Source organism: Pan troglodytes, chromosome 2 (genome assembly GCF_028858775.2).
Source record: "Pan troglodytes isolate AG18354 chromosome 2, NHGRI_mPanTro3-v2.0_pri, whole genome shotgun sequence".
In the NCBI taxonomy this organism is placed as follows: Eukaryota; Metazoa; Chordata; class Mammalia; order Primates; family Hominidae; genus Pan; species Pan troglodytes.
In genome coordinates this window covers 128,723,100-128,749,852 of record NC_086015.1, presented here as the reverse complement: position 1 = coordinate 128,749,852, position 26,753 = coordinate 128,723,100, and the positions used below count along the sequence as shown (strand labels likewise).

Below are 26,753 nucleotides of genomic sequence, written 5' to 3'. Positions count from 1 at the left end.
GATTTTGTAGTATGTTCATGGTGCTGCTGATGTTATGTTTGTTTTGTTTGTTTGTTCATTTAAGTAGAGGAGTTTATTTTGTGCTCTTACATCCCTAGGCCTTTTGCAGCCTCCTTCCCTTATTAATAGCACCTGACCCAATTTAGGATAAGCCTAAAAAAGGGCTATTCCCCATAGGGGCTTATAGGACTAGTTTCATGCTCAGACAGGAACTTTGAGATCCACCTGTGCAGAAATGGACTAAATACATAGGTGGGGTTCACTCTGCAAAAGACTTAGAGAAGAGGAGGAAAGAGTTTTAAGTACCAGTAACTATGCATTTAAAGCTGATGAAAGCGGTCAGGAGCTAATAGCCTAAAATGTTGTGTTCTGTTAATTGAACATTTTAAAATATTCATCTTAATTCATAGGTTGTGAATCCATATGGAAGCAACCAAAAGTAACCGTCTCTCCCAGATTCAGTGTTACAGTTCCTTTCAAGAGATTCCAGGAAAATAGACACATTTCTTTCAAAAAGCTATGTGCAAAGGCATACCAACTTGTTATGTACCTCAAAGCTCAAAGACACAAAGATGTACTTGTGTTTAATAATTCTGTAATTTTTAATTTTTTAATTATATGTATGGTAAGTGGTGAAAAGCTTTTTTTTTTTTTTTTTTTTTTTTTTTGAGATGGAGTTTTGCTCTTGTTGCCCACACTGGAGTGCAATGGCGTGACCTCGGCTCACTGCAACCTCTGCCTCCCGGGTTCAAGCGATTCTCCCACCTCAGCCTCTCGAGTAGCTGGGATTACAGGCGTGTGCCACCATGCCTGGCTAATTTTGTATTTTTAGTAGAGACGGGGTTTCTCCATGTTGGTCAGGCTGGTCTCGAACTCCCGACCTCAGGTGATCCACCCTCCTTGGCTTCCCAGAGTGCTGGGATTATAGGCGTGAGCCATCATGCCCTGCCAAAAAGCTCTTTTGACTAAGACAACAAAAGAAGTTAAGTGCCTTAAGTTGGGACTGGTAGATAGAGGACTCTGTTGGAGGTTGATTCTAGGCTCAGCTCTGTCTCTGATCAGCTGCTTGACTTTGAGTAAACCGTGTTAGGTTTCTGGGCCTGAGTGTCTGTTCTTAATTGTTGGGGTAGATGAGGACAGTGATTTTTAAACCTTTTTTTAGCGTGGAACTCTTATGTTTAAACAAAGTCTCGTACAGAAATATAAACAAATAGAACCTATTTCCACAGACCTGTTTGGGGCTAGAGATTTTATCCTTGATGAACACCAGACTGGGTTACTAAATTTAGCTCTAAACCTTTCTTTTTGTTGTAATTAATATTTTTCATTCCTGTCCAAAATCTTGACTCTCAGGCATTCTTGGAGTCTTTTCCTTTTTTTAATTTCATGGAGCTACAAAATACTAGAGCGACCCTTGTGGTTTTTCAGTTCGAGTTCTAGATCCAAGAGGTGAGGGTGGACTTCAGGTTGTCTGAAGTCTCTGAAATTGTACACAAAATGTTGTGGTTTTTGTTGTTTTTTTTTTTTAACTTTTTAGGGAAAAGATACATAGTTTTCATCTATACTAAGAGTATAATACTATTTTATTTTTTATGATATGTTGGAATTGAAGATGTTTATTATACATTCTTTAAATAGCAGAAAAATTGGAAACAACCTGTATAGCCAGGAAAATGGTTAAAAAGATTGTGAGTTGCCATTTAAAATGACATTTAGAACAAATTATTTTAATAGTATGGGAAAATACTATTTAGAAAAAGCATGACACAAACTCACATATACCATATGATCTCAGCCACTTTAAATTACGCAAATAAGACTAGAAGGAGGTGTATCAAATTATGTTATCTCTTGGCATTTGGGATTATAGATTTATTTTCCCAGTTTACTATAATAAGCATATATAACTTCCATAAAAAGATTTTTAATGTAAAGCATTTCACAGAAATGACAACAAAATGATCTGTGGCTCTAGTAGCTTTCTTGTGTAATATGATTATTATTATTAAAACTTTACTCTGCACCTACTGTTTCTATACAGTTGTCTTTTTCTGTTAGCTACTAGAACAGTGGCATGTAATCAGGTATGTTCATCAGAGCCGTACATGGAGTATTTAAAAATGTACATGTCTCACTCTATCCCCACAGCTTCTGATTAAGTAGATGAAGAGTAGGGCTAGCATCCGTATTTTTTAAAAGCTTTACAAATGATTTAAATCAGCCGCCTAACTGAGAATGTTATCTATAACCAGAAGCGGTTGAGTATGATACTTACCTTCTGCTTAGCAGCAAGCATCAACGTTTGAAGCCTTCACTTCACATTTAGTTGTTAAACTTAAGGGGAAAACAGCATATTTGAGTTATAGAAAATAAACCCAAATACGGGTGCTATACATTATTTTAAAGCTAGCTAGACAAGAATCTTGAAAAGAGTCCATTTAATACTATTCCATATCTCTAATGCATGTTGCTTTTGGTTTTATCTTTTACTCCCTAGTGAATGGAGTGCCATAGAAAAAGAAATGGGTGATGGACTGCAGAGTGCTGGTCATCATATGGATGTGTAGGTACCTCGAGAACTTTTGTGAAGCCTGAGGTGAAGTCCTGTAGTGAAGCATTAGTGACTCTTCTATTCTTCTGTTTTTATCAAGTTTGCTGGCATTTATATTGCGCTCTATGTGTACATATCTGACTTAAATTTATCTCAGGAGTGCAAAGTTAGTTTAACATTTGAAAATCCATCTAATTCATATTTTAACAGAATGAAGATGAAAACATTGAAGGTATGTTCATTTCCATACATGTAGAAAAAGCATTTGATGAATTTTAACACCCATTTACAGTAAAAAGTCTCATCAACTAGGAATAAAAGGGAATTTTCTCAGTCTAAAATTTATAGCCAATATTGTACTTAATAGTGAAATATTGAGGCTTTCTCTTAAGGTCAAGAAAAAGGCAAGGTGGTTTGCTCTTGCCGCTTTTAGTAAACATTGTACTGGAGGTCCTACTCAATATGGTGAGACAAGAAAATTAAATAAGAGGCCTAAATATTAGGAAGAAGCAAAACTATATTTTCAGTTGAAAGGTCTTTTATACAGAAAACCATAAACAATCAACCAAAAACATTGTAGAACTAACAACTGATTTTATTTATTTATTTTTTATTTTTTTTTTTTTTAAAGAGACTAGGTCTTACTTTGTTGCCCAGGCTGGAGTGTATTGGTACAATCACAGCTCACTGCAGCTTCAACCTTCTGGGCTCAAGCACACCTTCCACCTCAGCCTCCCAAGTAGCTAGGACTACAGGTGCATGCCACCACGCCTGGCTAATTATTTTTTATTTTTTTGTAGAGGCAGAGTATTGCTATGTTGCCCAGGTCGATCTTGGACTCCTGGCCTTAAGCAATCCTCCTGCCTTGGCCTCCCAAAGTGCTGGGATTACAGGCATGAGCCGCTGTTCCCAGATTGAATTAAAATTTTTTTTTTTCTTTTTTTTAGAGATGGGGTCTTGCTGTGTTTCCCAGGCTGGTCTCAAACTTCTGGCCTCAAGGGATTCTCCTATCTCAACCTCCCAAAGTGCTGGGATTAGCGGCGGGAGCCAGCACACCTGGCCAACAACTGAATTAATTTTATTTTTTCCAACTTCTGTTATAGGTTCAGGGGTTACATGTGCAGGTTTGTAAATTGCCTGACGTGGGGATTTGGTGTACAGATCATTTCATCACCCAGTAAGCTTAGTACCCGAGAGGTGGTTTTTCGATTCTCACCCTCCTCCTAACCTCCACCCTTAAGTAGGCATTGATTTCTGTTGTTCTCTTCTTTGTATCCACGTGTACTGAATGTTTAACTCCCACTTATAAGTGAGAATATGTGATACTTGGTTTTTTGTTCCTGTGTTAATTCACTTAGGATAATGGCCTCCAGCTGCATCCATGTTGCTGCATCCTTATTGCTGCATCTATTCTCTTACATGGCTGTGTAGTATTCCATGGTATACATGTACCACAGTTTCTTTATCCAGTCCACCGTTCATGGCATTTAGGTTGATTCCATGTCTTCGCTATTGTGAATAGTGCTGCAGTGAACACAGGCATGCATGTATCCTTATGGTAGAATAATTTATATTTTGGGGGATATAGACCCAGTACTGGGAGACTGCTGGGATGAATGGTACTTCTATTTTAAGTTCTTTGAGAAATCTCTAGACTGCTTTTCACAGTGGCTGAACTAATTTACTTTCCCAACAGCAGTGTGTGTGTTCCTCTTTCTCTGCAACCTTGCCAGCATGTTATTTTTTGACCATTTAGTAATAACCATTCTGGCCAGGTGCAGTGGCTCACGCCTGTAATCCCAGCACTGTAGAAGGCTGAGGTGGGCAGATCTCTTGAGCCTAGGAGTTCAAGACCAGCCTGGGAAACATAGCAAGAACATGTCTCTGTTATTTAAGTTAAAAAAATAATAATAATAATAACCATTCTGACTAGTGTGAGATGGTATCTCATTGTGGTTTTGATTTTCATTTCTTTAATGATGTTGAGTATTTTTTCATGTTTGTTGGCCACATGTATGTCTTCTGTTGAGAAGTATCTGTTCATGTCCTTCCCCCCACTCCTTTATTTTCATGTTTATTTTTGTTTTCATTTTTTCTGAGACAGAGTCTCACTCTGTCACCCAGGCTGGAGTGCAGTGGCGCAATCTTGGCTCACTGCAACCTCTGCCTCCCAGGTTCAAGCAATTCTCCTGACTCAGCCTCCCGAGTAGCTGGGATTACAGGCGCCCACCACCACACCAGGCTAATTTTTGTATTTTTAGTAGAGACAGGGTTTTGCCATTTTGGCCAGACTGGTCTCAAACTCCTGGGCTTGAGTGATCTGCCCAACTCAGCCTCCCAAAGTGCTTGGATTACAGGGGTGAGCCACCGCACCTGGCCCTCTTTTTTTTTTTTGGAAGACAGAGTCTCACTCTGTCACCCAGGCTGGAATGCGGTGGCACCATCTCAGTTCACTGCAACCTCTACCTCCCGGGGTCAAGCGATTCTTCTGCCTCAGCTTCCCGAGTAGCTGGGACTACAGACATGTGCCACAACACCCGGCTAATTTTTGTATTTTTAGTAGAGACGGGGATTTGCCATATTGGCCAGGCTGGTCTCAAACTCCTGACCTCATGATCCGCCCACCTCAGCCTCCCAAAGTGCTGGGATTATAGGCGTGAGCCACTGCGTCCGGCTTTTTTTCTTTTTTTAAACAGAGTCTTACTCTGTCTCCCAGGCTGGAGAACAGTGGTGCTATCAGCTTACTGCAGCCTCCTCCTCCCCGGTTCAAGCGATTCTCCTGCCTCAACCTCCCAAAAGTGTGGGATTACAGGTGTGAGCCACCACGCCTGGCCTCCTTTGCCCATTTTTAAATTGAGTTGTTTTTTGCCTGTTAATTTGTTTAAGTTCCTTATAGATTCTGGATATTAAACCTTTGTCAGATACATAGTTTGGGAATATCTTCTCCCATTTCATAAGTTATCTGTTTACTCTGTTGATAGTTTCTTTTGCTGTGCAGAAGCTCTTTAGTTTAATTAGGTCCCAACTGTCATTTTTTGTTTTGTTGCAATTGCTTTTGGAGTCTTCATCATGAAATCTTTGCCATAGCCTATGTCCCAAATGGTATTTACTAGGTTTTCTTTTTCTTTTTTTTTTTTTAATAGTTCTAGGTTTTACATTTAAGTCCTTAGTCTATCTTGAGTTGATTTTTGTATGTGATAACAGGAAGGGGTCCAGTTTAAATCTGCATATGGCTAACCAACAACTGAATTTAATTAAGATGCAGGATGCAAGTTTAATATCTAAAAATCTATTATATACTAGCAACAACAATTTGAAAATAAAAAATTTAAAACAATGCTATTTATGATAACATCAAAACATAAAACTTAGGTATTAATTTAATGAAAGATATGAAAGACCTCTACAGTGAAAACTACATAAAAAATTGCTGAGATAAATTAAAACCTAAATAAATGGAAAGATAAACTGTGTTCATGGATTGGAAGGCATTGTTAAGATGTCAGTTCTCCCCAAATTGCTAATTCTAAAGTTTACATGGGCCAGGCACAATGGCTCACGCTTTTAATCTCAGCTGTTTGGGATGCCGAGACAGGTGGATCACTTAAGGTCAGGAGTTTGAGACCAGGCTGGCCAACATGGTGAAACCCTGTCTCTACTAAAAATACAAAAATTAGCCGGGTGTGGTGGCGCATGCCTATAGTCCTAGCCACTTGGGAGGCTGAGGCAGGAGAATCACTTGAACTCGGGAGGCAGAGGTTGCAGTGAGCTGAGACCACACCACTGCACTCCAGCCTAGGTGACAGAGTGAGACTTCGTCTCAAAAAAATAAAATAAAAAATAAAAGTTTATATGGACATTTAAAGAACCTAGAATAGCTACAACAATCTTGACAAGGAACAAAACTGGAATATATTACTTTCAAGATTTACTAGGCCGGGCACAGTGTATCACGCCTGTAATCCCAGCACTTTGGGAGGCTGAGGCGGGTGAATCACCTGAGGCCAGGAGCTCAAGACCAGCCTGGCTGACATGGCGAAACCCCATCTCTACTAAAAATACAAAATAAATTAGCCAGGTGTGGTGGCAGGCACTTGTAATCCCAGCTACTCAGGTGGCTGAGGCAGGAGAATCACTTGAACCCAGGAGGCGGAGGCTACAGTGAATCGAGATTGCACCATTGCACTCCAGCCTGGGTGACAAGAGTGAAACTCTGTTCCCACCTCCCAAAAAAAAAAAAAAAGATTTACTGTAAAGCTAAATTATAAAGATAGTGAGGTATTGGCATAAAGTTAAACAGATTGACCAGGTACAGTGGCTCATGCTGTGATCCCGGCTCTTTGGCAGGCAAACGTGAGTAGATCCCTGGAGTCCAGGAGTTTGAGATCAGCCTGGGCAACATGGCAAAACCCTGTCTCTACTAAAAACTACAAAAATTAGGCCCGGCATGGTGGCTCAAGACTGTAATCCTAGTACTTTGGGAGGCCAAGGTGGGTGGATTATGTGAGGTCAGGAGTTTAAGACCAGCCTGGTCAACATGGTGAATCCCTGTTTCTACTAAAAATATAAATATTAGCCAGGTGTGGTGATGTGCACCTGTAGTCCCAGCTACTCAGGAAGCTGAGGCAGGAGAATTACTTGAACCCAAGGAGGCAGTGGTTGCAGTGAGCCGAAGATTGCACCACTGCACTCCAGCCTGGGTGACAGAGGAAGACTCTGTCTCAAAAAAACCAAAACTACAAAAATTAGCTGGGAGTGGTGGCATGCACCTGTAGTCCCAGCTACTCGGGAGGCTGAAGTGGGATGATCACTTGAGCCCAGAAAGTCAAGGCTGCAGTTGAGTCATGATCCTGTCACTGCATTTTAACCTGGGTGAGAGTGAGACTGTGTCTCAAAAAAAAAAAAAAAAAAAAAGAAAGAAAGAAAGATAAATAGGTCAATGGAACAGAATTCTGTACAGAAATAGACTCACACTTCTATAGTTCATTTCAACAAATGGTGTTGGAATAACTGGATATCTACATGGAAAAAAAAAAGAACCTTGAGCCTTATCTTACACTTGACACAAAACTAATTCAATTCGGATCATACACATAATTGTAAAAGGTAAAAGTATAGCTTTTAGTGGAAAACATTGTTAAGAAGGATATGAAAAGAAAAAATTACTTTAAATGGCAAATTGGTCTTCATCAAATTTAAAATTTTTGTTTAAATTTTGATGAGCAATTTACCATTTGATACCATTGAAGGAGCAAGAAATTGAGAGTTAAATGGGGTGCAGAGTTTCAGTTGCAGACGGTGAGAAAATTATGGAGGTGGGTGGTGGTAATGATTATGCAACAGTGTATATATACTTAATACCACTGAGTTGTATACTTAAAAATTATTAACAAGGTAAATTTTATATCATGTATGTTTTACTATTTTTTTAAAATTTTAATATAAATTGATACAGGGTCTCACTGTGTTACCCAGGCTGGTCTCAAACTCCTGGGCTCAAGTAATCCACCGTCATAGCCTCTCAAAGTGCTGGGATTACAAGCATGAGCCACCCCGCCAGGCCTTTACTATTTTTTAAAAAGCGAGACTATTAAGACAGTGAAGAAGCAAGTATAGGAGCAAACATTTCTAACCATAGTATAGAAAGAACTCCTGTGATTCAAAAAGACAAAAAATAGATCTTAAATATTCTCACCACAAAAATAATGCTAAGTATGTCAGGTGATGGATATGTTAATTAGCTTGATTGAATCATTTCATGATGTATACATACGTCAAAACATCACATTGTACACTGTAAATACATACAGTTCTTTAATTATACTTTAAAGCTAGGAGAGAAAAAAGAAAAAATGTGTTTATCTAAATATTACTTTTCCTTAGGCCATGTTCCAAACCAACTAGCTACTTTTTTCAACTATTTTGTTTAACCTTAAGTTGTCCTGTGGTCTCTTGATTTGGCATTTCAATGTTTCCAAGAATTTAGGATTATCCCTTCAGTTGATTTATGAAAGTGTTAAATAAAATTCTGAGTACTGAGATCTAAAAATCTTTATCATTTATACTTCCCCACCCTAGGATGTTCCAATTTCTCCCTACACTGTGTTTCCTATCTTCAGGCCACAAGTCCTCTTTGTTTTCTCACATTAACTCTTCCAGAATCATAGACTTAGGAACTAAAGGCAGGTTTTCCTACTCTTAATAGTGATTCTCAAGACTTTTTTTCAGTCACATATAAGAAATTATTCACTCTCATAGCTGTAAGTTTGTACTTACAGAATGTATATGTTCACTGCTTACATAAATCCTGTAAGCACATTGCTTTTCAAATGAACCTTAGCATAGTTTTGTTTATTTTGTCTTACAACTTCAATAAACTTGATGAGGCAGGCCTAGAGACATAAAGTATGTCCATGCGAAGGAACCAGAATTAATTTGAAAGAAGGATACCTGTTGTATCACACAGAAGTAGTACATACACATAGCCCCTGTCCTTATGGAATTTACAATGCTATCAGAGAAATAAAACCAACACACGAGGCCGACTCTAGGTGTACTGCCTATGAGTTAGTCCTGCTCCTCAAGGAGCAGTGCTCTTCAATAAAAGGTTTCCACCTGACACCACCGGCTCACCCTTGAATTCTTTCTTGGGCGAAGCTGATAACCCTCCTGGGCTAACCTCCAATTTTGGGGCTCACTTGTCCTGCATTATCTAGATCTGGTAATTCCTTATCTAATGTCAATCTAAAAGGAACTAAACAGTGGAATGCTGTGTGTAATTAAATGTATCTGATAAACTGCAACTTGCCATGTATTTCATACAATTTTATATTAAATTACAATACCTTGTATCAGCTATGGTTTCTTCTCTTTTTTCTTTTTTTTTTTTTTTTTTTGGTGAGACAGAGTCTCACTCTGTCACCCCAGCTTGAATACAATGGCACATTCACAGCTCACTGCAGCCTTGGACCTCCTGGGCTCAGGCATTCCTCCCAAATTAGCCTCCTGAGCACCTGGGACTACAGGCATGCACTACCATGTCCAGCTAATTTTTGTATTTTTTGTAGAGACAGGGTCTTGCCATGTTGCCCAGGCTGGTCTCGAACTCCTGGGTTCTAGTGTACAATCTCCAATTACAGCTTTTCCATCTGCCCTGGCTTTAGTACCGAGTTTTCTCTTGTCACTAGATTTGTCACACTCAGCCTATCAATTGGCACATTGTAGATGCTCAACAAATAGATAATTCAAATAAATAAGAATCACTTTTAAAAAAACCAACACATGGGATATGACTTTGATAAAATTTAAGTTCAAATTGTTGATAAGGGAACGAAAGTAGAATGATGACTAAAGACTAAAGCAGTCTGGGAAAATTTCCTAGAGGTGTTGAGACATGTGCTTGTATGGTTTGGAGAAGCAATGTGGGAGCCATCACATTCTGTACAAATGAAGACTCATGCGCAGGAATGAAACTGGGATGACATTGAGGGAGTCTCCCAATCAAAGCAGAGGTTGCTATTAAGAATTAGTATAAAATGGCCGGGCGCTGTGGCTCACGCCTGTAATCCCAGCACTTTGGGAGGCTGAAGCGAGTGGGTCAGGAGATCGAGACCATCCTGGCTAACACGGTGAAACCCCTTCTCTACTAAAAATACAAAAAATTAGCTGGGCGTGGTGGCAGGCACCTGTAGTCCCAGCTACTTGAGAGGCTGAGGCAGGAGAATGGCGTGAACCCGGGAGGCAGAGCTTGCAGTGAGCTGAGATCGCGCCACTGCACTCCAGCCTGGGCGACAAAGTGAGACTCCGTCTCAAAAAAAAAAAAAAAAAATTAGTATAAAATAAGCTTCTAAAATTTTCTCCAACCTTTATTTACTCTACTTTTTCTTTTGTAGCTATTTGGCATCATTATAATAAATAATTGCAACCAAGAACATATGTATACCAATTATACCAAACTCTTATTCTTTCTACAGATTTTGTAGCCCTTTTATGTATGTCTTTGAACAAAAGATATTACAGTCTTACAAGCTTCTTAAACTGCCTATGAAAAGGACCATTTTTTTGTTTGTTTATTTCTAAGTCATTGCTGACCAAAACATTTTGGTAAAATACAATAAAATCATCATGGTAATTACACATTGCTGTCAGTGATTCTAAACGCTAATTCTCACTGTCTGTACTTATAACATCACTGATGGGTAGCAAATTGTCTGTGGGCCACACTTAGAATTGCTGTTTTTTGTTTGTTTGTTTGTCTGTTTGTTTTTGAGACAGAGTCTTGCTGTGTCACCCAGGCTGGAGTGCACTGGTATGATCTTGGCTCACTGCAACCTCCTCCTCCCGGGTTCAAGAGATTCTCCTGCCTCAGCCTCCCAAGTAGCTGGGATTACAGGCGCCCGCCCCCACTTCCGGCTAATTTTTGTATTTTTAGTAGAGACAGGGTTTCACCATGTTGGCCAGGCTGGTCTCGAACTCCTGACCTCAAGTGATCTGCCCATCTTGGCCTCCCAAAGTGCTGGGATTACAGGTGTGAGCCACTGCGCCCAGCCTAATTGCACTTCTCTAGAACCCTAATACTTTGTATTCCAATGAAAGTAACTCTATTTATGCAATGTGTGTGTTTTTTTTTTAAAACAGGTATGCATCTTCTATTGATGATATTTTGGAAGATGAAGAACATTATGCAGATCAGTTAAAAGAGTATCTTTTTTATGCAGAAGCATTGCGGTAAGTTTAATAAAAGTTCCAGGTGCAGCCACACGGTTGTTCACCACTCTCCTCGTATGCCACTGTAAAGTACAGATAGTAGAGTGTTTTTTAAATGAATGCATTCCCTCAGATAATGAGTGAGGTCTCATTGTATTTCTCTGTGTTGCAGAGTGCTAGGCATAAACATGTAAGATGAGGCCTGCCCTCGAAGCATCATTTTGATAAAACCTGCCAGCCTCAGGCATCAAGTGTGCCTGTATGTTGTTGTTTCCACTTTTTCCAGTTTGAAGATTGGAAGCAAAATACAGATTCAGTGTGTGTAACAGTATCTGTTACTAGGTTGTATATTGCTATTTTTATTCTGTGTGTCTTATCAGTAGCTTGTACAACATCCTTATGTAACAAGGACTTTCTTATTTGTTCTTATGTTATCTTTTACAGAGCCAAAGGGAATTCTCTTTTAGATGGTCCTGCGTGACTAGGAAAAAGTTAATATATTTTTTTCTGATCAGTTTAGAAAAAGGAATTATTTTCCCAGAATAGGTGGCTTTTGGTCAGTTGTCCTGTCACTTTTTTTTTTTTTTTTTTTTTGAGACAGAGTAGAGTTTGGCTGTGTCACCCAGGCTGGAGTGCAGTGGCATGATCTCGGCTCACTGCAACCTCCACGTCCAGGGTTCAAACTATTCTCCTGCCTCACCCTCCTCAGTAGCTGGGATTACAGGCACCTGCCAACACACCCAGCTAATTTTTGTATTTTTAGTAGCGACAGGATTTCACCGTTGTTGGCCAGGCTGGTCTCAAACTCCTGACCTCAGGTAATCCGCCCGCCTCGGCCTCTCAAAGTGCTGGGATTACAGGCATGAGCCAACACTGTCCTGCCGCTTTTAAAAGCAGTATAAGAATTCTGTTAGGAAAACAAAAGAGCACTATTCCCTTACCTCTGTGGTGATTGGTGTGAAATCATCTGCACATTGTTAGCTTGTTTTCCTTCTAGGGCTTTGAGTAGTAGGAAGTCTCACCAATGTATTTTCAAGTCACCAAGCAAAAGAAAGTTGGCTGGGTGAGGTGGCTCCTGCCTGAATCCCAGCACTTTGGGAGCCCAAGGCAGATGGATCACCTGAGGCCAGGAGTTCGAGACCAGCCTAGCCAACATGGTGAAACCCCGTCTCTACTAAAATTATAAAAAAGTTAGCCAGGCATAGTGGTGGGTGCCTGTAATCCCAGCTGCTGGAGAGGCTGAGGCAGAATAATTGCTTGAACAGGGGAGGTGGAGGTTGCAGTGAGCTGAGATCGCACCATTACACTCCAGCCTGGGTGACAGAGTAAGATTCTGTCTCAAAAAAGAAAGTTGCTGAGTACAGTGGAATTCTCTGCAGCTCTTAAGAATTATAAAAGGGATTAATGTATATTGACATGGAAAGATGGCCAGGGTGTATAGCCATATGAGAAAAGATGTAGGAACCATTTGGGGTGCATGGATATAGTATTTGTCAATGCCTAGCTAAATTCTGAAAGATTATATACTATCTGGTAACACCGATTATATCTGGATAGTGGGATTGGAGGAAAGAGAGTGTTCTTGAACTTTCTTGTTGTATTTTGTATTTTTTATTTTTTTGAGTTGGAGTTCCACTCTGTTGCCCAGACTGGAGTACAGTGGCACAATCTCTGCTCACTGCCACCTCTGCCTCCTAGGTACAAGTGATTCTCCTGCCTCAGCCTCCCAAGCAGCTGGGATTACAGGCATGCAACACCATGCCCGGCTAATTTTTGTATTTTTAGTAGAGATGGGGTTTTACCATATTGGTCAGGCTGGTCTTGAACTCCTGACCTCAGGTGATCTGCCCACCTCGACCTCCCAAAGTGCTGGGATTACTGGCATGAGCCACCATGCCCAGCCTCTTTTTTTTACTTTGTGCATTGCTGTATTAGAATCTTTTCTTTTCTTTTTTTTTTTTTTTTTTTTTTTTTTGAGACGGAGTCTCGCTCTTTCACCTAGGCTGGAGTGCAGTGGCGCGATCTCGGCTCACTGCAGGCTCCGCCCCCCGGGATTCACGCCATTCTCCTGCCTCAGCCTCCCGCGTAGCTGGGACTACAGGCGCCTGCCACCTCGCCCGGCTTTTTTTGTATTTTTAGTAGAGACGGGGTTTCACCGTGTTAGCCAGGATGGTCTCAATCTCCTGACCTCATGATCCACCCGCCTCGGCCTCCCAAAGTGCTGGGATTACAGGCGTGAGCCTCCGCGCCCGGCCGAATCTTTTCTTTTTACAGTGAACATGGATTACTTTTATGATCATAAAAACTAATAAACATTTCTAGGCCAGGCGACATGGCTCATGCATATAATCCTAGCACTTTGGGAAACTGAGGTGGATGGATTGCTTGAGCCCATGAGTTTGAGACCAGCCTGGGCAACATGGGCGAGACCCCATCTCTACAAAGCACAAATTAGTTGGATGTGGTGGCACATGCCTTAGTCCCAGCTACTTAGGAGGCTGAGGTGGGAGGATTGCCTGAGCCCAGGAGGCAGAGGTTGCATTTAGCCGAGATTGCACCATTGCCCTCCAGCCTGGGTGACAGAGTGAGACCTTGTCTCCAAAAAAAAAAAAAAAAATACCTAATAGACATTTCTAAATCACAAAGAAGAAAACTTTGAGGTATTATCTTTTCTAAGAATACTCAGTTGCTATGTGAGATTACAGCATTAGTTCTTACATTATGTAAGAATTAATTACGTATGTAGTTCATTATGTATGTAATTATGTATACATATGTATACATTATGTATGTAGTTCTCATACATTAAAAAATGTTTTATGTATGTGATAATGGCATGTTTATTGAAAGAAATGTTCCAAGTATATGGAAAACAACTTTTTTTGTGTTAAGAATATATGACATTTTTGGCCGGGTACAGGTGGCTCATGCCTGTAATCCCAGTACTTTGGGAGGCCGAAGTGGGCGGGGCACCTCAGGTCAGCAGTTTGAGACCAGCCTGGCCAATATGGAGAATTCCCATCTCTACTAAAAATACAAAATTAGCTGGATGTGGTGGCGCATGCCTGTAATGCCAGCTACTCGGGAAGCTGAGGCAGGAGAATCATTTGAACCCGGGAGGCAGAGGTTGCAGTGAGCCGAGATCGCGCCATTGCACTCCAGCCTGGGCAACAAGAGCAAAACTCTGTCTCCAAAAAAAAAAAAAAGAATATATGAAGTTTTTATGGTTAGGTTCTGCTAGATTCCATTAGATTCCATTTTTAATGTTGGGCTACTACATTTTAAACTTGAAAATTCTGGACACACACATTCTGCCCTAGTGAGACATTGTGAATGGTTCTCCTCTACCCTTGAAAAAAATGTTTGACATGTTAAAGGAAAAGTTAAATGGCAGCACATTTTTTCATCTGTAGGGCTGTGTGCAGGAAACATGAACTTATGCAGTATGACTTGGAGATGGCTGCTCAGGACTTAGCATCCAAGAAGCAGCAGTGTGAGGAACTGGTAACTGGGGTGAGTATTTTCCTTTTGGCCTCTGATGATACTGTAGCAACACGGAATGTTCCTCACAAGCACTCACTCTGAGTGAGTAACTCACTCCTATAGAATCAGTTCCAGTTACAATACTCAGGACGGCTGAACCTTTTACAGGGGAATAAATTGTGAGTAACTTTATAATTCTTTTATTATTATCTTGATACAAAATGATGTAAGCCATTAAAACCATGTACTGTATAGAATTATAAGAAATTTTGCCAACATTTCTCTGGTGTAATCAGTATCATCCAGTTTCGTTTTTAAAAAAAAAAATTATTGGGCTGGGCACAGTGGCTCACACCTGTAATCCCAGCACTTTGGGAGGCCAAGGCCAGTGGATCACCTGAGGTCAGGAGTTCGAGACTAGTCTGGCCAACATGGTGAAACCCGATCTCTACTAGAAATACAAAAATTAGCCAGGTGTGGTGCCTCACGCCTGTAGTCCCAGCTACTCAGGAAGATGAGGCAGAAGAATTGCTTGAACCAGGGAGTCGGAGGTTGCAGTGACCCGAGGTCACGCCACTGCACTCCAGCCTGGGTGACAGAGCAAGACTCCATCTCAAAAAAATTGTTTTTATTAATTTTTATTTTTTGAGACAAGGTCTGGTTCTGTTTCCCAGGCTGGAGTGCAGTAGTATGATCAGGGCTCATGGAAGCCTCAAATTCCTGGGATCAAGCAGTCTTCCTGCCTCAGCCTCTTGAGTAGTTGGGACCGCAGGCATGTGCCCCCATGCCTGGCTAATTTTGTTTATAGTCTCATCATGTTGACCAGGGTGGTCTCAAACTCCTGGACTCAAGTGATCCTCCCACCTCCGCCTCCCAAAGTGCTAGGATTACAGGGGTAAGCCACCATGCCTAGTCTATCATCTGGTTTCTAAGTCCAAGTGAAAAAACATGCAGTGACCTTTATCAAGTTTAACTTTGCAAGGTACTTTGCAGAAATTTTAGTTGACTTTGAAAAGCCTTACCCACTTAGAACCAGTGCATGTCGCCTAACAGGGAGCTTTTGATGTACTTTATTCTTTAATGCTTACAGTGAGTACTTGTGAGGAAAATTCTGTACCTGATTGCATTAGTCTTGGATCATTTTTATAATCAGCTTTCTACTCCAGTTATTTCATTGCAATAAATCAGCCATCATGGTGAGCAACACACATTCTGAAAGTAGTAAACCAGCAGCAATGTCTCTACTTAGTTAATAAGCACTGTCTTTTTTTGTTTGTTTGTTTGTTTGTTTTTTAGACGGAGTCTCGCTCTGTTGCCCAGGTTAGAGTGCGGCTCACTGCAAGCTCCACCTCCTGGGTTCACACCATTCTCCTGCCTCAGCCTCCTGAATAGCTGGGACTACAGGCGCCTGCCACCACGCCCGACCAATTTTTTTTTTTGTACTTTTAGTACAGACGGGGTTTCACCATGTTAGCCAGGATGGTCTGAATCTCCTGACCTCGTGATCCGCCCGCCTCAGCCACCCAAAGTGCTGGGATTATAGGCATGAGCCAGCGTGCCTGTCCAAGCACTATAGTTTTAAAAGTGCTTTTCACAGAGATTACCCACTGGCTACATCTGTGAAAAGTCACAGATATATGTGGGGAAAGACTTGTGACCAGGACACATGTGTAAACTAGGCCCTTGGTTTATTTTTAAAACTCAGTGAGAGAAGTTCCCAGGCCATTTTCAGGGAGCTTGGTTCTCTATCCTACATGTCAAGGGAAAAGTGTTTTCTTCAGTAAACTCCAGAGAGTGAGGAAATGTTAAAGCAGTGAAGCTTGGGGTTGCCTTCCCATGCTTGGATTTAGGTATCCTGTTTTATTAATAGATGCCCAAGTTTGAGCGTTGAGTTATGCAGATTTTAAATATGCTTCTTTAGTTTGGTTTATTTCCATAGTTGCCTAGTGAATTTATCGACTTTTTTTATAACATAAAGTAATTTTTAAAATATCATTCATACAGAGTAAGAAATAACGTCTAATATTTCACGTGGAAGTTTTCCATTTGATTATGAAATTCAAGCCGGGTATGGTAGCTTATGATGGCGATCCCGACACCTTTAGCAGCAGAGGCGTAAACCCAGAATTGCTTGAGCCCAGGAATTTGAGACCAATGTGGATTAATATAGCTAGACACTGTCTTTACCAAAAATTTAAAAATTAGCTGGGTGTGGTGGCATGCACCTGTGGTCCCAGCCACTTGGGAGGCAGAGGTGGGAGGATCACTTGAGCCCAGGAGGTTGAGGCTGCAGTGAGCCATGATTGTGCCACTACATGCTAGCCTGGGCAACAGAGCAAGACCCCATTTCAAAAAAAAAAAAAAAAGAAATTCAGTTAGAAGTGTCTTCTTTTTGACTACTCCATATTATTTCAATGTTAGAAATTCTATTAGGATTCTTGGCTATGACTCTGTAAAAATAAATAAAAACTCATATAAGAGATCCCTGGTTGTGAAGCTTATGGTCGTTTTGTCTGACCTAGGGGAAATATGGCAAATGTTTTCTATTTCCTTTGTGTGTGTAGTGAAATATATATAACATAAAATGTACCATCTTGTCCATTTTTAAGTATATAGTTCAGTAGTGCAGTCATCCCTCAGTATCTTCAGTGAGACTGGTTTAAGGATCCCTTGGATACCAAAATCCTCAGATGCTTAAGTCCCTTCTATAAAATGGTGTAGTATTTGCATGTAACCTGTGCATATCCTTTTGTATACTTTAAATCAGCAGTCGCCAACCTTTTTGACACTAGGGACCTGTTTTGTGGAAGACAATTTTTCCATGGACCAGGGCAGGGGGTGCTGAGGATGATTTCGGGATGAAACTGTTTCATCTCAGATCATCTCAGGCATTAGATTTTCACAAGGAACACACAACCTGGATCCCTCACATGCGCAGTTCACGATAGGGTTTGTGCTCCTAAGAGAATCTAATGCCTCTGCTGCTGATCTGACAGGAGGCAGAGCTCAGGTGGTCGCTTGCCTCCTGCTATGCAGCCTGGTTCCAAACAGGCCATGGACTAGTATCACTCCGTGGCTCTGGGGTTGGGGACCCCCTGCTTTACATTATCTCTAGATTATTAATACCTAATACAGTGTAAACACTGGGGTCTCATGTAAGTGGAATCATACAATATTTGTCTTTTTGTATCTGTCTTATTTCACTTAGCATAATGTCCTGCAGGTTTATCCATGTTGTAGCATATATCAGATTTGATTCCTTTTAAAGGCTGAATAATGTTCCATTGTATGTGTATGTGTATGCCGCATTTTGTTTATCCATTCATCTGTTTCTGTTTCCTTTTAGACTGTGAGAACATTCTCTTTGAAGGGAATGACTACCAAGCTCTTTGGTCAAGAAACTCCAGAGCAGAGAGAAGCCAGAATAAAGGTGCTAGAAGAACAAATAAATGAAGGAGAACAACAGCTAAAGTCTAAAAATCTGGAAGGCAGGTAAAGATGCTGCGATGTTTAAGTAAGCTAGGCTTGTAGACTATATGGCAGATTATTTTATTTATTTATTTATTTATTTTGGTAACAATTCCCAGCTTCATTGGCATCCCTGAATACAGCCTGTTCCTTTAAAATGCATTCCTAAGAAATTTGAGTTATCACGCTGGGTGTGGTGGCTCACGCCTGTAATCCTGACACTTTAGGAGGCTGAGATGGGAGGATTGCTTAAGCCTGGGAGTTTGAGACCAGCCTGGGCAACATAGGAAGACCCTGTCTCTACAGAAATAAATAAATAAATAAATAAATAAAAATAAAAGAAAGTTGAATTATCAAAAATAATGTTGTAGAAACAGTTGTTTCAGTGTGGGGGAAAGAGAAATAAAAGTTTCAACTTCATAATATTATTTTCCTGCACTATTCCTGATTTCTACCCTTTGTACTTTCCCTCCACCATTTCTTCTCCCCCTCCCCTCCTTCAGTACCCAGCTGACGTGTTACTTCATTGTGAAGCCTTCTCAGGCTATCATGGCATTTAATTCATGCCAGTATGGTATGGCAGTTTTGTATTAGATGATTGATTGTTCTGTGTGACTATCCCTGGCTAAATTTAAGCCCTTCAAAGTCAGTGATTGTATCTTTTCCACATTCACATCCCAGTGCCTTACATAGGGCTTAGCATGTAATTGTTACATAAGTATTTCTAGAAATTCAGTTCTCAGAGACCCACTATCACTGTTTGACTCATTTTTCTTATTTTTGTTTTCATCTGACAGTCAGTGAATAGACCAAGGCAGACCAAGAGTGTATTTTGGGTTTTGAGGTGGTTTTGTTCATTTTTAGAACTACTAGCACCAAATATGGCAAAGTAATAGATAGAATTTAAAAAGACAGGCCAGGCACGGTAGCTCATGCCTGTAATCCCAGCACTTTGGGAGGCTGAGGTGGGTGGATCATGAGGTCAGGAGTTTGAGACCATCCTGGCTAACACGGTGAAACCCTGTCTCTACTAAAAACCAAAAAAATTTGCTGAGCGCGGTGGCAGGCGCCTACAGTCCCGGCTACTCGGGAGGCTGAGGCAGGAGAATGGTGTGAACCCGGGAGGCGGGGCTTGCAGTGAGCGGAGATCACACCACTGCACTCTAGCCTGGGCGACAGAGCGAAACTCTGTCTCCAAAAAAAAGACAAATACCTCTCGGGATTTTAATTTTTATTATTATTTTTCATTTTTTTGAGACGGAGTCTCACCCTGCTGCCCAGGCCGGAGTGCAGTGGTGCCATTGTTGCTCGCTGCCACCTCAAAGTCCAGGGCTCAAGTGATCCTCCCATCTCAGCCTCCCGAATCACTGGGACTACTGGCTACCATGCCTGGCTAAAAAATTTTTTAAACTTTGGTTGTCATTTAAAACAAGTACATGCAGCTGGCCGTGGTGGCTCACACCTGTAATCCTAGCACTTTGGGAGGCCTAGGAGAGTGGATTACCTGAGGTCGGAAGTTCAAGACCAGCCTGGCCAACATGGTGAAACCTTGTCTCTACTAAAAATAAAAAAATTAGCCGAGTGCAGTGGCGTGCGCCTGTAATCCCAGCTACTCTGGAGACTGCGGCAAGAACCCTGGATGCGGAGGTTGTGGTGAGCCAAGATCATGCCTCTGCACTCCAGCCTGGGCTACAGAGTGAGACTTGGTCTCAAAAAAAAAAAAAAAAAAAAGCTAAACGTGATTCATAATCCATCTTGTCAAAAGAGTGTATATTTTCCAGTGACCCCTGGAAGGCACTTACTTCATTGTGACTGACACCTGTTAGGTTTGTGAGCTGGCTTAAGGAGTCATCTATGTGTATTTTATAGGAATAATTTAAAGGTAGAATCCTTGTGGCAAAAACTTAGATTATTAGGCCAGGTGCAGCAGCTCACGCCATAATCCCAGCAGTTTGGGAGGCTGAGGTGGGCAGATCACCTGAGCTCAGGTGTTCAAGACCAGCCTGGCCAACATGGTGAAACCCTGTCTCTACTAAAAATACAAAAATTAGTTTGGCGTAGTGGTGTGTGCCTGTAATCCCAGCTACTCAGGAGGCTAAGGCAGGAGAATTGCTCAAACCCGGAATGCAGAGGCTGCAGTGAGCCAAGATCACGCCACTACACTCCAGCCTGGGCAACAGAGTGAGACTCTGTCTCAAAAAAAAAAGAAAAAGTAGATTAAAAGGTACAAGAATATATGACTGTCTGTCTGCTTTTTCCCTAACTATAATTTTTAGGAAAATAAAAAAAACTCTTATACAAGCAATAACTCTTCCTTCTACATAGGCAATTAAAAACCAACGCCAATGAGAACTGGTTAACTTTTTAGTACACAGTTTATTTAACTTAAATAAGAATAATAATGGCTATACCTTTTATTTCAGAGAATTTGTGAAAAACGCATGGGCTGATATTGAACGCTTCAAAGAACAAAAGAACCGAGACTTAAAGGAGGCCCTCATAAGCTATGCAGTCATGCAGATCAGTATGTGCAAAAAGGTAGGTTTTTTCCCATTTCAATGAAGATATATGTATATTCAGAAGTGCTTATACATTTATTTAAATTACCTGACCAAAAATTTTTTCATTTTTATTCTTCTCTTGTAGAATGTTTACCAATTTCTCTATTTTAATTTTGTAGGATTTCTATTTTATTTTGTTTGGGTTTTTTTATTTTAAAATTTTAAATATTTAAAAAATAGATATGGGGGTCTCGCTGTGTTGCCCAGGCTGGTCTCGAACTCCTGGCCTCATACAGTCCTCCTGCCTCGGCCTCCCAAAGTGCTGCAATTACAGGTGCAAGCCACCATGTCCAGCCTCTACTGGTGTTATAACCAGTATGCCCATTACTGAGTCTCCACTCATCTAAAGTCCAAATTTGTATCCCCCATTTATAACTTGTATTTGAGAATATATACCAAGATTATTTAGATCATATGGTACTCTTGGACCAGACAGTAAAATACCATTCCAGGTATATGCTTTGATTGGAAAATAGCTTGAACATTATTTCGTGAAGACCTGGTTATGATATGCTTCCTCATAAAGTAAATCGTTTGTGTTGCTGATATCCATAGTGAAAGATACAAACATTGAAGCTTATTCTAGTTAAAATAAATGTTTGACAATGATGGAAGACTTTCTAAAACGTTGGTTTAAGAACAAAATAGGAAACATTCCTTAACCTCTTTTTTATAACCTAAGATCTGCCAGTGTGACTACCAGTACCAGTGCTTTGATTTGTATCACCTGTCATAATTTATCAAGCACTTTTACATGCATTATCTCAGTAAATTACATGGTAAGATGAATTCTCACATTTATAGGGCAAAATCACACTCATATAAATATATATACAATTCTTATGCTTTAGTTTGTCCCAAAATTTTATTTTTTGGCTGTGGGCCATCACTGAGAGAACAAAGATATTTTGAGGCATAAACACCATACGCACTCACTGGTTAAGTGGGCTCCATTTGGTTTGGACAAATTCATATTTATGCTCAGTGAATTATAAGTTACTGTATACCGTGGATCTTTGGAGTCACTTAAAACAAGTTTAGATCATGACTGGTGAGTCTGTAGGTGCTAAAGGTTGAGTATGTTGTAGTTTGGTAGCATCTCTGTCTTTTTTTTGCCTTCATTCTGTCACCTCTTCTTGCCTGCAGCTAGGTGCTAGATATTTACAATCCATTGTCTTTTTCTTTTTTTGTTGAAATGGGGTCTTACTGTGTTACCCAGGCTGATCTTAAACTCCTGGGCTCAAGCAGTCCTCCCGCCCTGGCCTCCCAAATTGCTGGGGTTATAGGCATGAGCCACCACACCCAGTCGTACAGTCCTTTTTCCAATCTAACTTTTTAACCTCAAGAAATCTGAAAGACCAGATAACAAAGGTTTTTAGTTTTTTTGTGTTTCCTGTAAAAGACTCATTAATAAGCTTCTTGTGATCTCTCATTCACTTCTTTCCAAAGTAAAGTGCAAGACCTTTATATAATGTCTCAAAGGACTTTCCCCCTCCGTTTTGTTTAGGCTGCAGTGGTTGAGGGTGCTAGAAATTTAATCTGTGAATATAAAAGATACTACTATAGCTGTATTTGGACATACTGGTGGATATTTTGTAGGTTTATTCACAAATCCTTAGATAACTAGTAAAACAAAAAGTTTAATAAGAGTTTATGTTCACCTTGTTTCCCAAGAATGGTACTATACAATTTTGTCGTTTTATTTTCTTGCCTAAGTGATATAGATTTTTATATGTGATCCTAGCTATTTGGGAGGTTGAGGCAGGAGGATCACTTGATCCCAGGAGTTCAAGACTAGGCTGGGCAACATAGTGAGACCTTCTTTCTTTCTTTCTTTTTTTTTTTTTTTTTTTGAGACAGAGTCTCACCCTGTCACCCAGGCTGGAGTGCAATGGCATGATCTCGGCTCACTACAACCTCCGCCTCCCGTGTTCAAGCAATTCTACCTCATCCTCCCGAGTAGCTGGGATTACAGGTGTGTGTCACCATGCCTGACTAATTTTTTTATATCTTTAGGAGAGATGGTTTCACCATGTTGGCCAGGCTGGTCTCAAACTCCTGACCTCATGATCCGCCTGCCTCCACCTCCCAAAGTGCTGGGATTACGGGTGTGAACCACCACACCCGGCCTGAGACCTTCTTTCAAAAAGAAAAGAGAAGAAAAAGAAAATTGTTCAAAACCTTAATAAATGACACACTTTAATGATTAAGTATTAAAAAGTTCCTTTCTCATAAATGAGCAATTATTGGAGAATATGTATCTTATTGAAAAAATACCTTATTGAAAAAAACCCTTGCCGGGTGCAGTGGCTCACTCCTGTAATCCCAGCATTTTGGGAGGCCGAGGCAGGTGGATCATGAGGTCAGGAGATCGAGACCATCCTGCCTAACACACGGTGAAACCTCGTCTCTACTAAAAATACAAAAAATTAGCTGGGCATGGTGGCGGGCGCCTGTAGTCCCAGCTACTTGGGAGGCTGAGGTGGGAGAATGGTGTGAACCCGGGAGGTGGAGCTTGCAGTGAGCCGAGATCGCGCCACTGCACTCCAGCCTGGGCGACAGAGCAAGACTCTGTCTCAAAAAAAAGGAAAAAAACCCTTAAGTTTTACTGTTACATCTCTATAAACATGTATTTTTGCTTATGCATATTAGGCCATCTATAACTGTGCTAAGTAACTTCAGGTACTAAGAGGGATTCAGTAATTTAGTACATAATTAGTTTTTATCAAAACTTTAGTTATTAGAGTGATAATTTAATAACTCAATTTATATTTGTTAGACTAATGAAGTTTTTTGTTTCAAATATTACATTGAAAAAACCGAGCCGGGCACTGTGGCTCACACCTGTGATGCCAGCACTTTGGGAGGCAGAGGCAAGCAGATCGCTTGAGCCCAGGAATTCCAGACCAGCCTGGGTAACATAGTGAGATTCCATTTCTACAAAAAAAAAAAATACAAAAAATAAGCCAGGTGTGGTGGCGTGCACCTCCAGGTGGATTATACTCCAGCCTGGGTAACAGAGTGAGACCCTATCTCCAAAAAAAAAAAAAAAGACTGAAAACTTGTTTGATTTACAAATAGAAATTACTCGAGTATGTGATATGAAATGAATTAACTCAGTTGTCCAACAAGTTGTAGGAGTTCTTTTTCCATTTTGAAGATAAGTTCGTATTAGAGATTCTGTTTCTCTTTTCAGAAGCATTAGACATTTGCTTATATTAGCCACTTCCCAAAATAGTGTCATATTTTCTCGACTTCTTAATTATTCCAAAGAGCAAAACTTAGTGTACCACTAAGCCAAGTACTTGGGTTTTCAGATTCCTTCCAAACTCACATTTTAAAGTTTTTATTTTTATTTTTAGGGAATTCAAGTTTGGACCAATGCTAAGGAATGCTTTAGCAAGATGTAATCCTGTGAATTGAATTTCTCTTCAATCAAAGTGCCCCAAAACAGAAGCACAAGTAAATAAAAGAAATTTAAGTCGCTATCTAGTATACATAAACATATACAATAAGTTAAGTAAATTCAGCTTTCTTTAACTTGATTGTAGTCGTGTTAATGTAGCACAAAAAAGATATATTTTAATGAAGATTAAATATTATAATTTGAGGTTTTGGGGACTGGTGCTGATTCCAAAAAGTTAATTTAATAATATATACCAACAGATTGTTTGTCACGCTTCTGAACCAATGACTGAATGTCAAGATGTTCGTTAATTTCTAGATGTTTGTTTCAAGACCAGCTGTTTCAGATCTATTAATGTAGGGAATTTTTCCCTAAGATTGAATTCCTATATTTACTTGGTAAGATCCACTAATCTGTTATAGGGAGTTGTTTTCTCTTGCCTTATAGTTGAGCTATTTGGTTTGACAAAGCTCAGCAGAAACTTGATGTGAAAAATCTACGATTTTCTTCTACATTCATTGATGCCCCTTGTAACGTTTGCATACACTAGAAAATGCCTTCAATTTGTGTTTTACCAGAATTTTGATACTGGTCAGAAATTTTATACTGCCAATAAAGAAGACTCAACTTCTCAGATCTATAATGGGATACATTGTCATCCTCTAGCAATTCCTATATAGAAAGTTTTAACTGAATATGTTACATATAAGAATTAAATTCTTCTCAAATAATTCTTAACCTCAGTAATGAGCCTAAATTTACTCTGCTTGGCTCTCTACACATGGCATTTCAGGGTATAAGATGTAGCATTTCAATGTGTAAGATATATGTACTAAACATATGTGTTGCTATCTTCATCATTAACATCCTTCTTTTCTATTGCTTGGCTGTAATTTTTGTAAAGATAAATTATATTGTTTTTTTGTATGTGTGTTTGTAGTATATGTTCAGAAGACAAGCATCTTCATTTTGCTAGCTTTGCAGAATCTTAAAATGTGTACTCGTTATTTCTAATGATGTAAAAAAAAATCCCTAGTCCTGTTTAGCATTTGACTTTTTTATATGTTTTAAATGTTGCTGGATTTTTGTGCTGTTTGCCAAACTTATACAATAAATAAATGAAATATTGTGCTGATTTTCAGATGATTTTTGTTAATTTAACAAAGTGATCCATACATATTAATATCTGATGCTCTGTAAGAAAATGATATCTGTCATACTATGTTTTAAAGTGATTAATGCCACATGTTCTCACTTATCAGTGAGAGCTAAACATTGAGTACACATGAACGCAAAGATGGGAACAATAGACACCAGGGCTTCCTTGAGGGGGCAGATTCGGAGGAAGGCGAGGGTCGAAAAACTAGCTATTGGTTACTATGCTCGCTCCCTGGGTGATAAAATCATTTGTACACGAATCCCCAGCAACACACAATTTACCCATGTAGCAAACCTACACAGGTATCCCCTGAACCTAAAACAAAAGTTGAGGAAAGAAAAAAAAATAAAGTCATTAATGGTATAAATTTGTCATCTACCAAAATATTGGTTTTTAAAAATATAAGATGCTGAAATATAAGACATGATTTTTAAAATTTTACTTTTTTTTTTTTTTTTTTTTTTTTTTTACTGTCAGATGGGTAATGGTTGAAGTTGTAACAAGGTTTGAGGGAGGCACATCTCACACGTGGGTGTGAATACCCAATCATCATGCTTATGAACCACAAAAGGATCATGAGTTTTTCTTGTTTTTGTTTTTGTTTGTTTTACTTTAAAAAAAAAAAAAAATAGAGACAGGATCTGATGTTGCCCAGGCTGGTCTGAACTTCTGAGCTCAAGGAATCCTCCTGCTTCAGCCTCTCAAAGTGCTGGGATTACAGGCGTGAGCCACCCTGACCCGGCCTGTTTTGTTTTGAGACAGGGTCTCTGTCGCCCAGGCTGGAGTATGGTGGCACAATTATGGCTCACTGCAGCCTCAACCTCTGGGGGCTCAAGTGATCCTCCCACCTTAGCCTCCCAAGTAGTTGGGACTACAAAGGTACACCACCATGCCTGGCTAATTTTTTTATTTTATTCTTGTAAAGATGAAGTCTCACTGTGTTGCCCAGGCTGGTCTCAAACTCCTGGGCTCAAGCGATCCTACCCCGTTGGCTCCCAAAGTGCTGAGATATAGGCAGGAGCCCCTGTACCCGGCCATGTCAGGGTTTTATAAAAGATAAAATTGGTAGAAGCAAAAGTCATCTGTGTGGATACACATTTTATTCCACTGAATTGTATCATCTCTTGACAGATAAAATACCTTTCCCCTTGGCATTTAAAGATCAAAAGCCTTTTCCCCCAAACTAGCTTTGGACTCAATGTAAAATGTTAGACTTTTTTCTACTAGCTGACTTAATTTGAGAAGGCCATTATTAACTATGTTTCAAAAATGATTTAAGTTCCATGGCTCATGCCTGTAATCCCAGCACTTTGAAAGGCTGAGGTGGTTCGACTGCTTGAGCCCAGTTCAAGACCAGCCTGGGCAACATGACGAAAACCCATCTCTACAAAAAATACAAAAATTAGTCAAGTGTGGTGG

At 40.0% G+C, this 26,753-nt stretch overlaps 1 protein-coding gene and 1 non-coding gene across 6 annotated transcripts in view; one reads left to right on the top strand and one right to left on the bottom strand.

Moving 5' to 3' along the window:
* The window catches only part of SNX4 (sorting nexin 4), a 73,791-nt gene extending 48,481 nt beyond the window's left edge, over positions 1–25,310 (top strand). For 2 of the 5 annotated variants that reach the window (XM_054680935.2, XM_054680937.2), the window contains exons 9-14: positions 2,498–2,563; positions 11,189–11,278; positions 14,671–14,770; positions 18,087–18,232; positions 20,632–20,746; positions 22,630–22,779. In XM_054680935.2, the coding sequence (XP_054536910.1) occupies positions 2,498–2,563; positions 11,189–11,278; positions 14,671–14,770; positions 18,087–18,232; positions 20,632–20,746; positions 22,630–22,764 (652 nt within the window). In that variant the 3' untranslated portion in view covers positions 22,765–22,779. Of the gene's footprint in view, positions 1–2,497; positions 2,564–11,188; positions 11,279–14,670; positions 14,771–18,086; positions 18,233–20,631; positions 20,747–22,629; positions 22,780–24,131 lie in introns of those variants that run through there. The other 3 variants (XM_001169563.7, XM_054680938.2, XM_054680936.2) reach the window with 3 other exon arrangements.
* Positions 25,311–25,805: 495 nt separating this feature from the next.
* On the bottom strand, positions 25,806–25,908 carry LOC112208851 (small nucleolar RNA U13). Its single transcript, XR_002943403.1, has one exon. It is a non-coding gene; the product is annotated as a small nucleolar RNA U13 (small nucleolar RNA).
* Positions 25,909–26,753: the final 845 nt, after the last annotated feature.